Source organism: Phoxinus phoxinus (genome assembly GCF_949152265.1).
Source record: "Phoxinus phoxinus genome assembly, chromosome: 8".
In the NCBI taxonomy this organism is placed as follows: domain Eukaryota; kingdom Metazoa; phylum Chordata; class Actinopteri; order Cypriniformes; family Leuciscidae; genus Phoxinus; species Phoxinus phoxinus.
This window is the reverse complement of record NC_136883.1, coordinates 18,824,853-18,838,447: the sequence shown is the minus strand read 5'-3', so window position 1 is coordinate 18,838,447 and position 13,595 is coordinate 18,824,853. Positions and strand designations below refer to the sequence as shown.

At 42.3% G+C, this 13,595-nt stretch overlaps 1 protein-coding gene across 1 annotated transcript; it reads left to right on the top strand.

Moving 5' to 3' along the window:
- Positions 1 to 9,755: 9,755 nt before the first annotated feature.
- LOC307002794 (uncharacterized protein) lies at positions 9,756 to 13,174 on the top strand. The gene is made up of 2 exons (XM_079620717.1): positions 9,756 to 11,136; positions 12,975 to 13,174. The coding sequence occupies exons 1-2, from the start codon at positions 10,006 to 10,008 to the stop codon at positions 12,975 to 12,977; spliced, it is 1,134 nt and encodes a 377-aa protein (XP_079476843.1). The 5' UTR covers positions 9,756 to 10,005; the 3' UTR covers positions 12,978 to 13,174.
- Positions 13,175 to 13,595: the final 421 nt, after the last annotated feature.

Sequence of the window (13,595 nt, the reverse complement as noted above, 5' to 3'; positions counted from 1 at the left end):
ACACCCGGTCTTTGTCTTTAATTCATGTTAGATACAGCCACAGGTGCCTCTCCGTGCTGACCAAAGCAGACATCGAACGGCCGATGGCACGGGCCGTTTGCTTGGTCGCACGAAGAGATAGATCTGTGGCTCTCCGCAGCTCCGAGAAAGACTCCTCGTCGATAGTACTGCCCGCACTCAAATCCTTCAGTAGGTCAGCCTGGTATGCTTGTAACACTGCCATAGTGTGCAGCGCAGCACCAACCTGACCTGCAGCCTGATAACCCACGAGCGCTGATGTTATTTTACATGGCTTTGTGGGGAGGGTAGGTTTCTTAATAGAAGATGCCGAAGCAGGCGAGAGATAGCTCGCGAGCGTCTCTTCTACCTGCGGCATCTCCGCATACCCCCATGACTTTGCACCCACGATAGTCGAAAAAGTCGACGTCGAGGGCACAAAGACACGGGAAGTATATGGTTTACTCCATGATTTAGACAGCTCGTCATGGAGGTCCTCGAAGAAGGGGAGAGACTGATGTTTTGGCCCCTGCCACCAGACAGAAACCTATCCCCCAGCTTAGATTGTTTGGGGGTCTCTTGATCGCGTGGCCAGTCAAGCTGCAACCTAGCCACCGCACGAGTGACCACCTCAAGCAATTCCTTATGGAGTTAGAATCATGACAAAACCTCGCACACGCACAAAATGTGTTTTACTCACACCCAACTATTCACAAACAAACTCAGTGTGGTTTGCAAATACAAAACATCACTCACAAACTAATGCATTTTGTTCTGCAAATAAAAAACGTACCTTCAAACAAACACAGTATGTTTTACATATACAAAGAAACGTATTTCTTCAATGACAAAAATATCCTCCAAGTACAAACTAAAATCTTTCAAGTACAAAAAAAAATCCTTCGAGTAAAAAAAAAAAACCTTCAAGTACAAAACAAAATTCTACAAGTACAAAACAAAATTCTACAAGTACAAAACAAAATCCTTCAAGTACAAAACAAAATTCTACAAGTACGAAAAACTGTCACGTGACTTTTGTCACTAATTTTCCGCCTTGCTGATCCACACACAAATGCCTTCAGATCCACACACGCTAGTAAACGGTCATGTAATTCGCAGTCCACAACAGCAGGTGGCGTTGTTACCGACTTGCTTGACGCCGCCACGGACATGGAAAGAGAAGAGAAGAAGAAACGCTAACGTGGTGGCGGACGTTTTTTGAACAGGATGAGCGGCCAACAGGTGAGTTTACAGTCGTTGCTGGTGAAAAATCAAATGTTAGTATATATTTAGTTGGTAAATATCAAACTCCAGACATGTCTGTCGTGGGTAGGGTGAATGGCCGTAGGTCCGGACCGCGGTCATTTTTATTTATATTAAAAAAAAAAATGTCAAGCTCTCTGAATGATTAATTAGCCGTTTAAAACCACTTCATATGAGTGTTTGCAATTCATGTCGCTGCGAGAAGGTAACGTTAGAACAGTGAACGTGTTGTTCAGAGCGTGTTGTGAGGGCGCGGGTGCAGCCTCCGTGTTGCCAGATCCACCTATTATACGTCTTTTGGACTGGAGTTTGATATTTACTAACTAAATATATACTAACATTTGATTTTTCACCAGCAACGACTGTAAACTCACCTGTTGGCCGCTCATCGTGTTCAAACAGGGTGTCCGCGGGGTCTTAAAAAGTATTAAAAGTTGATAAATCAATTTTGGGAAATACCTTAAAAGGTATTAGGCTAAAAAGTCTTAATCCCGATTTTATGAGGTATTACATTTTGTTAAAGCTTTGTCCAAAGAGTTTGACTCGAAAGTAGGCCTATGCATGAATATATTTATTTCCCTCCCCATTAGCTACTAATAAAAAACAACGGCGTAGTCGGTCAGTGAGATCAGATCGCCGCATACAGGTGATGTCACATATTTTGCGAAACGCGCGGTTAGGTGATGTTAAATAAAAAAACTAAAACTATTAGGTAATGTGTCATCGTCCTCTACATGGCACAAACAACTGTTTATTAAGTTAAAGGTGTGTTGCTGATTAGCACTTGAAGTAGGGGTGTGCGATAGGCCTATAAAAATAAAGCACTGTTTATTTCATTTGTATATTAAGTCGTGTATGTGTATCTTTGTTCTTAATTTTTAATTACAAAGAAAATAATGACAAAGATTTTATCTTCGCCACTTTGGCCTAAATGTCTGCCATTTTCTTCTTATTTTATATTTTGTTACCTAAGGCTTTGTTTTTAAAATAGGGACATTAGTTTGGCTGTGATGCTCAGTCACTTGAAAAATAGTAAAACCAACATGAAAAGGAATCGTGATAAAATCGTTAATCGTGATTTTCCTGAAAAAAAATCGTGATATGATATTTTTGCCATATCGCCCACCCCTAACTTGAAGTGGCGATGAGGTCTTGAAATATTTTGAGAAGGTCTTCAAAAAGTCTTAAAAAGGTATTGAAATTAACTTCAGGATTCCTGCATATACCCTGTTCAAAAAACGTCCGCCACCACGTTAGCGTTTCTTCTTCTCTTCTTTTTCCATGTCCGTGGCGGCGTCAAGCAAGTCGGTAACAACGCCACCTGCTGTTGTGGACTGCGAATTACATGACCGTTTACTAGCGTGTGTGGATCTGAAGGCATTTGTGTGTGGATCAGCAAGGCGGAAAATTAGTGACAAAAGTCACGTGACAGTTTTTCGTACTTGTAGAATTTTGTTTTGTACTTGAAGGATTTTGTTTTGTACTTGTAGAATTTTGTTTTGTACTTGAAAGATTTTAGTTTGTACTTGGAGGATATTTTTGTCATTGAAGAAATACGTTTCTTTGTATATGTAAAACATACTGTGTTTGTTTGAAGGTACGTTTTTTTATTTGCAGAACAAAATGCATTAGTTTGTGAGTGATGTTTTGTATTTGCAAACCACACTGAGTTTGTTTGTGAATAGTTGGGTGTGAGTAAAACACATTTTGTGCGTGTGCGAGGTTTTGTCATGATTCTAACTCCATAATTCCTCTACAGATTTACTCTCACTATAGGAACGCTCAGAGGCTGGCCGCTCACAGTCTGCAGACCCAAGAGACAAATCATCATCCTCCGCGTGAGCCGAAGAAGCACCGGAGTGCGCTTCGGGATCACGCGTAGAAACGTGTGGATCTGGTGATACAGCAAGCGAAAGGGATGGACCTGTCTCTTGCTGATCACTCAGATCCATGCGAGAGCCCCATGATGGTAATGCATGTGCGGTCTGGAAATAGTTCAGACGAGAGCGCAGCATTTTCACTGTGAACAGTTCAAACGCCAGAACCGCGTGCTCTTCCCCCAAACAAACAAAGCAGGAATCGTGTGTATCCAGCTCAGACATGGGACGGGAGCATAGAGGAACACAACGCTTACTCTGCTGTTGACTCATTTCTTCTCTTTTTTAACTTTTTAAACTCTTTTAACATATTGAGAAATGAGAATTTTCTGCACACTGCCAATAGCAAACTAACTCCTAACAAAGATCTGAGGTCAGATATAGAGTGATAGAGAGAGAGTTTTTGACGCACACATGCACAGAATGATCTGAAGAAAAAAAATCTTGACGATGCACCTGTGGCCAATCTATTTATAGCCTCGCGTCGCGGGTGTGTGCCGATGATGTCATCGACCGAGGCTATATTACCTCCGGGTCAATTCCATTGACGTGTTACACACAATATTCACAGCTGGTCACGATTAAACACGTTCCCAATGCGCTGAGCAGCGCAGCATCGATTGTAGCTTTTGAAAGGGAACAAGATAGCAAGAAAGAAAGAAAATAAATAGTTCGAAAGAAAAAAGAAAGAAAGAAAGATTAGCTACAAATAAGGAAAGAAATATTAGTTAGAAAAGAAAGAAAGATTAGATAAATAGAAAGAAAGACAAAAGAAAGAAAGATAGATTAGTTAGAAAGAAAGATTAGTTAGAAAAATAGATTAAAAGAAAGATAGAAAGAAAGATTAGTTAGAAAGGAAGAAAGAAAGATAGATTAGTTTGAAAGGCTGATCGATTGCTTGCTTGCTGATCAATTGCTCCTGTCTGCCTCTGTGACTGCTGCTGCTGTGAGTCAGTTTGCGCCGTCTAAGCCTCGCATTAGCTTCGTATTTCTTTCTGTTTTGAACCATCATTTACTATAATTTCTAGTTGTTTATACTACTAAATACAGTTTACCCAAAATCTCAGATTAACCCTCTGTGGTCTAAGGTGTTTTTGGGGTCCTTGAGATGTTTTGACATGCCCTGATATTTGTATTTTTTTCAGTTGCTTATTAACATATTAATGGCAAAGGTGTAATTACACTCTATTTAGCATGAACATGACTATCATAATATGTGAGCAACATGTATGTACATGTTTGCATTTTTGAGAGAATATTATTTATGCGTGGTTATTCAAAAAACTCAAGCTTAAATTTTCTGATATAAGACCACAAACGACCAACTTCACATATTCCCACAATACTTTTGACTAATGGAAGTTGTCTGCTAGAGTTTTTACTTCAAAATGATCTGAAAATCATCCGGGCTAATCGTTCACATCAAACAATAGATTGATTTACATTTTGTAAGACACTTTTTGTTTCGAAAGGCAATATGCAGGTGGGTGTGAATGATCCAACAAGGTCATGAATAATGTCCTAATTCACACCTGAAGACAAAGACCTGCTAATGCTGCATACTAATGAGCCTTTCATTCAGGTGTCACTGAGCCACAAGAAAGAATGCAGACAACACACACACATATATATATACATACACACACACATATATACACACACACACACATATATACACACACACACACACACACACACACACACACACATATATATACATATATATATATATATTACTACAGAATTGGTTGAGTTGGAAACATCTTGAAAAAAGTGTATTTTTCCACAAACTGTGTATGCTTGCAAATTGTATAATATCCAAAGTAAACATTTCTAGTAATTGTGCAGTTAATTCTCATTCGTATTTTCAGAAAGTTTTGGAATATGTAGGCTATCCTCTCCCCAAATTTGTCACTAATAAAACACAAAAATTATTTAAAGAGAAGGCTTATATGACCTTTAAAGATTTTGTTTGCACCTTGTAAATTAGGTTTTGATGTGGCAGTAAAAAATTTATAATCTATCCAAAACGAAATGTTGTCTTTCATATTTCGTCTGTAACATATCGTCTTTTATAATATATATTAGGGCATAAATGTTAATTTGCAGTTTAATACGTTGCTTAAAGACATTTTATTTCAACGTATTCAGTCGATTTTTACTCATCTCAGTAGGCAATATAGATGGTTTCATTCACACACAGACACGCGCGAGCTGTAGTAAACAACAACAACAACAACAACAACAACATGCATATGCTCCGTCTTTTGTGGTTTACAGACACCATTTCATATCACGATTAGAACAAAGCACTTACTGATGATCTGCAGCTGGATCCGTTGTTAGGCTACTCCAGCACGTTTGAGGTAAAATTTCCAGGATTATCACGATATAATTCCTCACAGCGAGTGTGTTATCCAGCTGTTGTGGGCATTGACTGGTTTGCATGTGTTGCCTCAGATTATCTGCGTTTGAATAGCGCGCGCTCTCCATGGGCGTGTCAAATTAGCAGAGTAATAAGCTACCAGAACGATAATGAGAACGGCTGATCTCTCGCTCTTTTTATATAGATTACATAAACAGAGGATATTTGTTTTAGTTTTGAATTACATAATTTAAAACTACACACTTAAATGATTATAGAGATATATATCTCATGTCTGAGTGAATAGTATTCGCTGAGTTTTGTTTAAGTTTAGAGACGTGCTTCAGAAAAAAAGTTCACGGAGACGGAGAGGCAGAAAGCACACCCTGTATATTTTCTTTATTTTACAAAAGCCACAATGTTTTATTTCGATTGTAAGTGGGCACATAAAAAAGTAGACATTTAACAGCTTATTTTTTCATATTTCTTAAGTCTGTATGACCAAAACTGACGGAGTATTTTAGGTCTATTTTGCTGCTATGTAAAAAAAAACGAGCAAAACAGGGTTAACCTGACATTGTTAGCTTCCGTTATTGGTAGCACAACACGCTAGTAACTCACTAACGTTAGCCTTTTAACGCACTACCCGTGCGATCAGTTATTTATTTTTCTCTCGCGCACCCGCGCCTTTGAGTTCATAAAAGCCCAGGGGCCTCATTTATAAAACTGTGAGTAGGATCCTTACTAAAAGTGTACGTGCGCCCGAAAGCCAAAACTGGCGTGCGCAAAAAAATATTCAGACTTATAAAAGCGTGCGTACGCCAGAACCTGCGCAGGATTCACTTTGTAAATCCCACTCACCGGAAGATTGTGTGCACATGCGTCTCCTCCCCGAAATAACCATATATGAGCTTACAACGCCTAGTTTTACTATGAATACCTCATCTGCATATCATTTGCATATGATTCATCCACGTGATAACATGTTTAACGGTACAAGACATTAGGAAAATATGAAATACGGATGTGTCGTCACATTACATTAATAAAAATAAGCCTATCCTTGCCTTGTTTTTGAATAAATAAATCAAATTTTTGAGTTTTTTGAGAAAGTTTTTCTCAATCTTTTCCACTGGCCAAATAGTCTTTTTAATTGGTTTATATTTTTAATGGAAACAGATAGACTTTGTTGTGCATTACATTTGCACAATCTGCTATTATCATGATATGCAATCTCTGTAGTTAAAACATTGAAACACAGCATGCCAAAGGAAAAGTGTTCAAAAGCATTGCATCCACAACAAATATTTATATATATATATATATATATATATATTTTACTTTTCAGTAAATGTCATGTAGTTTAAGTGTTTAACTCCGTTAATGAGAATGGCATATTTAATCTAAATGTTTATATCAGAAATAAAACAGTTTAAATCATTGTTTTATATAAACTGTAGCCTATTTATGATTAGGACTCATAATGAAGATAATATACAGTTTTACTTCGTCTGCCGTTATTATGCGTCAGTTTCACTAAACGGCCGTGCAGGTGCGCACATTTTAACTAACTGCGTGCAGGTGCGCACATTTTCCCGTCAAGTTTGTTTTTATAAATCACAACTTATGCGTCGGAAGTGGCGTACGCCTCTTTCAGGGCCTGTTTTGTGCGTACGCAACGGTTATAAATGAGGCCCCAGGTGAGTAAGAATCAGTCAACAAACACGGTGAGTAATGTCTTGTCCTGTTATTGTCACCTGCACTTCATGTCACATGTTTACCATAGCCTTCTCTGTCTGCAATATAGGATTTATATGTGACAGTCAGGCTGACGGAGAAGATTTCAGAACTAGAGACACGCATCCAAACTTTAATCGAGAATAGTAAGAAGAGTGCTAGAGCTTTAGATACTTTTTTGGATGCGCCTAGCCTAGTGAACTCTTTACATGAGTCGATTCCGGCTGAAGTAGAGCCCTTGCAGCAGGGCAGATGGGTGACAGTGAGAGATCGCTCTAGTTGCGGATCAAAAAACAATTTTCCGTTCCGATAACAAATCGATTTGCTCCGTTCAGTGAAACACCCACTCAGAATTATGCTGATTGTGCCCTGGTAATTGGTGATTCGATCACATGTAACGTGAAAATAGAGACACCAGCCACCATAGTCACATGTTTGCCGGGAGCCAGAGCGCCTGACATCAAAGCAAATTTAACCCTCTGGGGTCGGCAATCATGCCGGCGTGATCTGCTCGCTTTTTTTCTTATCAGTGCAAAAGATATTCAAAATACTCTGTTGGTTTTGATCTTACATTTAAGTGTTTTACATCATTCGATCCAGTTAAGTTTTACATTTTTTTGTGTATACTCACAATAAAAACAAAGTGTTGTGTCTTTCGCCAAATAAAGAAAAAATAAACATGATGCGAGTTCTGCCTTCTCTCTGTCAGGGAAGTCCATTCTGAAACGCGTCCGAAAATGAACTGTAACTCAGCGAATACTTGTCACTCAGGAACAGTGTTGGTCAAGTTACTTGGAAATAGTAATTAGTTACTGATTACTGATTACTTCTCCAAGAAAGTAATCCAGTTACTTTACTGATTACTTATTTTCAAAAGTAATTAGTTACTTTACTAGTTACTTTACTTCAAAAACATGATGCACTACCTGAATACAAAGCAGACCTGTCAGCCTAATTATATTCTTTCTGCATATTGCATCATCTAAAATTGAATTAAATGAAACATTCTCTTTTTTAAAACTTGTTATATTAGTTTCAATATTTTAACTTTATGCACATTGCATCAAACAAAAATTAAATTAAATACAACAGTCTCAGACTTGAAGAAAATTGTTGAACATTTACCCAATTTCTGCACATTCCACCATATTTTAACGAAATACAAAGTCCTTCTTCTGTTAACTTATATTTCTGCATATTCCAGCATATAAAATGCACATATTTTTTAGTAAAATCCTCTATTCGATTAGATGTAAATAAAATACAGCAATAAAATAATTAAAATGAAAGTCTCTCATGACTGTATTCCAAATTATTAACATTTACGACTTTTAACATTAAAATGCAGATTAGTTTTGTTTTTGTAAATCTTAAGACATGTTTTTACCATTTCATTAAGTTTTGCTTTGTAGAAACCCTTTCCTTAAAGTGAATTTCGTTTTGTATAAATTGTATCTTAATTTTAATAAATGTTTCATCAACCAATTGCATGTATTTAATAAATAAAAAGCAAATATAGCAGACAATATAGCCTAATAACCGTGCATTGAGGCGCTAGTGCGCCGCGTTCACTTGCATTGCATTGTTAAAAACATTTCTTTAAAGTGAATTTAGTTTTGTATAAATTCAATTGCATCTTATTTTAATAAATGTTTCATCAACCATTTGCATGTATTTAACAAATACAAGGCAAATATAGCAGACAATATAATAACCGTGACATGGAGGAGCCGGCGCGCCGCGTTCACTTTTACTTTCATTGTTAACTACAGCACGCACCTCATAAATGAATGAAACTCAGCGTAGGCCGATGTCTCATACATTAGCATTAAATATCTTTGCTGCATCCTTTCTAGAACAGACTAGGGCAGGGGTCGGCAAGTAACTTTGGCCGCGGGCCAATATTTTTTTTATCCAGTAGATGGCGGGCCAGCTACATGGAATAGGCCTATTCGTTACGGTGAAATCACAAAATATAATGCACACAAACGTGTCCCTACTACTTGATATACAACCACTGATGAGCATAATCGGTTTAGATGAAGAAGAAAAAAAAAGAAAAAGAAAAAAACTATACGAATGCAGATTAGAACCAGAACCTTTTACACACTTGACGAAAGTTCTAACACTGGACCATTTAAGCACACGAGAAAATGCCGCGGATACATCTTATTAACGATAAATTAAACCCCATGTACTATTTAAATCGATTGTTGGACATGTTATTGTACATATATCTGATTTAGCATTGTATTACCAATGGACTGTACCAATACAGTCCAACTTTTGAACTTTATTCCTTTTTTTTAATTATTATTTATTCGGGACACACATAGGCTAATGTGGCGAGGGGGGCGTGGTTTTGCGAAGTCTGTAGCGGGAGAGAGAGGAGGGAGCCGAGCGGTGAGTAAGTAGGTCAAGTGCAGATGATGAACACCTGTGTCTGATTGCAGTAATTGGCGTGGAGAGACCGGATATAAGCCAGCGGGATTGAGAGAGTGAGAGAGAGAGTTGGACTGGGACCTCGTCTGCTGCTGCTGAGACTGAGAGAATTCACATTGAGAGAATCTGGATTTATGATTTATTTTTGCTGTGCTGAACGCATAGTGGACGCGCTCTGTGCGCACTTTTCTTTTTGAACTTTGGACTTAAAATAAACGAGTGTCCCAGCCACGCCGACCCCTGTCTTCTTCCTTCCCTGCATTTTCACATTGAACCTCGTTACACTGGTGCCGAAACCCGGGAGGGAAGAAGAGCGCCGCCGCCATGCAGACCCCGCCAGCCTCGCCGTTTGCGGACATTATAACATCGCTCGCCGGTCTTCACCAGGACCAGCACCAACATCTGCTGACTATTAAGGAGGAGCAGGACAGGAGATTTGAAGCGCTCCTCCGAGCTCAACATGAAGACCGCGAGCTGTTCCGGAGCTGGGTAGACCGGGAGGTTCGGGCCATCCCCTCCCCTGTTAAGGATTCAACTTTGCCGTTGCCCCTCAACAAAATGGGACCCCAGGATGACCCGGAGGCGTTCATAGATCTCTTCGAGAGGTCCGCGGAGGACCGGGGATGGCCCTCCGAGGACTGGCCAATGCGGCTCATCCCTCTGCTTTCCGGAGAAGCACAAGTAGCCGCACACCAACTGCCAGTCCCGAACCTCCTGGACTATAAAGATCTGAAACGTGCAATCCTCCAGCGGGTCGGCCGGACCCCAGAACAACATCGCCAGAGGTTCAGGACCCTGAGCCTCGAAGAGTCCGGCCGGCCCTTCATCATGGCACAACAGCTCCGGGACTCATGCCGCAAATGGCTGATGGCCGACGGAAGCGACGTCGAGGGAATCATCGACCGAGTGGTACTGGAGCAGTTCGTGGCGCGGCTTCCGAGGAAGACCGCGCAGTGGGTCCAGTGCCACCGCCCGACGTCGCTGAACCAGGCCATCCAGCTGGCGGAGGATCAGATGGTGGCGTGCCCAGGGGTCGGCGAACCCCTGCCATCTGCTTCTCTCTCTCTCTCTCTCTCTTCCCCCTCTCTCTCATGTCCCCTCTCTAAACCTGTCCCTCCTCCCAGGTCTCGTGTGGGGCTTATGCCAAGGCCAGCTCCCCGATGGAGAACAGGGACGTCAGCGGATCCAGTGCCACTGCCCAGGGCTCCTCCCAGGGGAGGGGGCTTCCCTACTGGACCCTTCACTTCACCGGCTGCTCCACCGCTCGCTCCACGCCAATCTCTTGACCTGCTTCCTGCCACTAGGGCGGCGGGAAAGTCTGGGCCGGTATGTTGGCGCTGTGGGGATCCGGGTCACTTTATTGATCGGTGTCCAGTGATGGAGGTGGGGACGCTGATCCGGGTCCCCGATGCGCCACAAGCTGCCCCCGATCAGGCTGGCCTGTACCAGATACCAGTAAGTATCAAGGGGGGTACATTTCAGGCTTTGGTGGATTCAGGTTGTAACCAAACCTCCATCCATCAAAGCCTGATTCAACCTAGGGCATTGGATAACAGCCGCATGGTTAAGGTACGGTGTGTGCACGGGGAGGTGATGAAGTATCCGATAATGCCTGTGGAAATTCAATTCAGGGGACAAAAGCATAGAGTGGAGGTGGCAATTAATCCGCATCTCCGGCATCCGCTAATTTTGGGTACCAATTGGCCAGCATTTAATGAATTATTGGGGGTTTTGTGTGCGGATGCCTCTTGGTCAAAAAGAGACAAGAGGAAGGAGGCGGTTGCTCAGGTGGGCGAAGCTGACACGGGATCTCTGGGAGCTGGTTCAGGGGAACAGAGCGCTCTGGAAAGAATCATCCTTACGGAGCGCGATGATTTTCCCCTGGAGCAGTCTCAGGATGAAACGCTGAAACATGCTTTTGATCAGGTCCGTTCTATCGACGGCCAGCTTCTCCCCCCTGACCAACCACTCTCCTATCCTTATTTCACAATTATAAAAGATAAGTTGTATCGGGTGACCCAAGACGCCCAATCAAAACAGGATACAACTCAGTTATTAGTACCTAAAAGCCGCCGGGAAATGCTTTTTCAGGCGGCTCACTGTAATCCAATGGCTGGGCATTTAGGACAAGCAGCGACACTGGATTTAACAAAGGGATATTGGCAGATCCCCTTATCTCCTATGTCCAAAGAAAAAACAGCTTTCACAACGCCGTTTGGATTACACCAATTTGTTACTCTTCCTTTCGGCTTGTTCGGGGCACCGGCGACCTTTCAGCGTCTGATGGACAGAATTCTCCGGCCGCATGCTGCATATGCCGCTGCCTACTTGGATGATATTATCATCTATAGTGGGGATTGGCAGCGTCATATGCAGCATTTGCGGGCTGTCCTGAAGACGCTGAGGAGAGCTGGGCTCACGGCCAACCCAAAGAAGTGTGCAGTTGGGCGTGTGGAAGTTAGATATCTGGGCTTCCACTTGGGTCATGGACAGGTGCGTCCCCAAATTGACAAGACAGCAGCAGTTGCGACCTGTCCAAGACCTAAGACCAAAAAGGAGGTTAGACAGTTTCTGGGGCTGGCGGGATATTACAGAAGGTTTGTACCTAACTATTCGGACCTCGCTAGCCCGCTGACTGATCTAACTAAAAAGGAAGTGCCAGATACGGTTCAGTGGACGGAGCAGTGTCAGCAGGCTTTTACTCAGATAAAGGCTGCTCTGTGTGGCGGACCGCTCTTGCATGCTCCTGACTTTTCTCTCCCTTTTATCCTACAGACGGACGCGTCGGACAGAGGGATGGGAGCGGTCCTGTCCCAGGAGGTGGAGGGTGAAGAGCGGCCGGTGCTGTACATCAGTCGAAAGCTCTCTAAGAGAGAGACGATGTACAGCACCATAGAGAAGGAGTGTTTGGCCATCAGATGGGCTGTTCTCACCCTCCGCTATTACCTCCTGGGGCGGGAGTTCACCCTCTGTTCGGACCACGCTCCCCTGCAGTGGCTCCACCGCATGAAGGATACCAACGCGCGGATCACTCGTTGGTATCTAGCTTTACAGCCTTTTAAGTTCCAGGTGATCCACAGGCCGGGTGTACAGATGGCTGTAGCCGACTTTCTCTCCAGGAGGAGGGGGGGGGAGGCTGCAGGCCGGATGGCTCCCCGGCCTGAGTCGGGCGGTGGGGGTATGTGGCGAGGGGGGCGTGGTTTTGCGGAGTATGTAGCGGGAGAGAGAGGAGGGAGCCGAGCGGTGAGTAAGTAGGTCAAGTGCAGATGATGAACACCTGTGTCTGATTGCAGTAATTGGCGTGGAGAGACCGGATATAAGCCGGCGGGATTGAGAGAGTGAGAGAGAGAGTTGGACTGGGACCTCGTCTGCTGCTGCTGAGACTGAGAGAATTCACATTGAGAGAATCTGGATTTATGATTTATTTTTGCTGTGCTGAACGCATAGTGGACGCGCTCTGTGCGCACTTTTCTTTTTGAACTTTGGACTTAAAATAAACGAGTGTCCCAGCCACGCCGACCCCTGTCTTCTTCCTTCCCTGCATTTTCACATTGAACCTCGTTACAGCTAACGTTACACACCTAAGGTTTAAGGAGGTCTGCGCGGGACTGTTTTTTTCCATCCCGCTCCCACAAGTTTCTATTCAGCAACCGCTTAAAATACCTACACTCTGTGTTCACCTGCTTTAAAAATTTAGATCTCGTTTTCAGAATCTCAAATCTCAAAAACAAGTCGTTTTTAATTTTTTAATTTTTGGTTTTAATTTGAAAAAAAAAAAAAAAACGATTGAACGAATGATACACGGCAGTGATGCGCGGGTCATTGTATAATCAACCCGCACCCGACCGACGTTTTCAACTAACCCGCCCGCAACTCGGACCGCAAACAAAAGAAAGAAAATATTGTAGGCTACC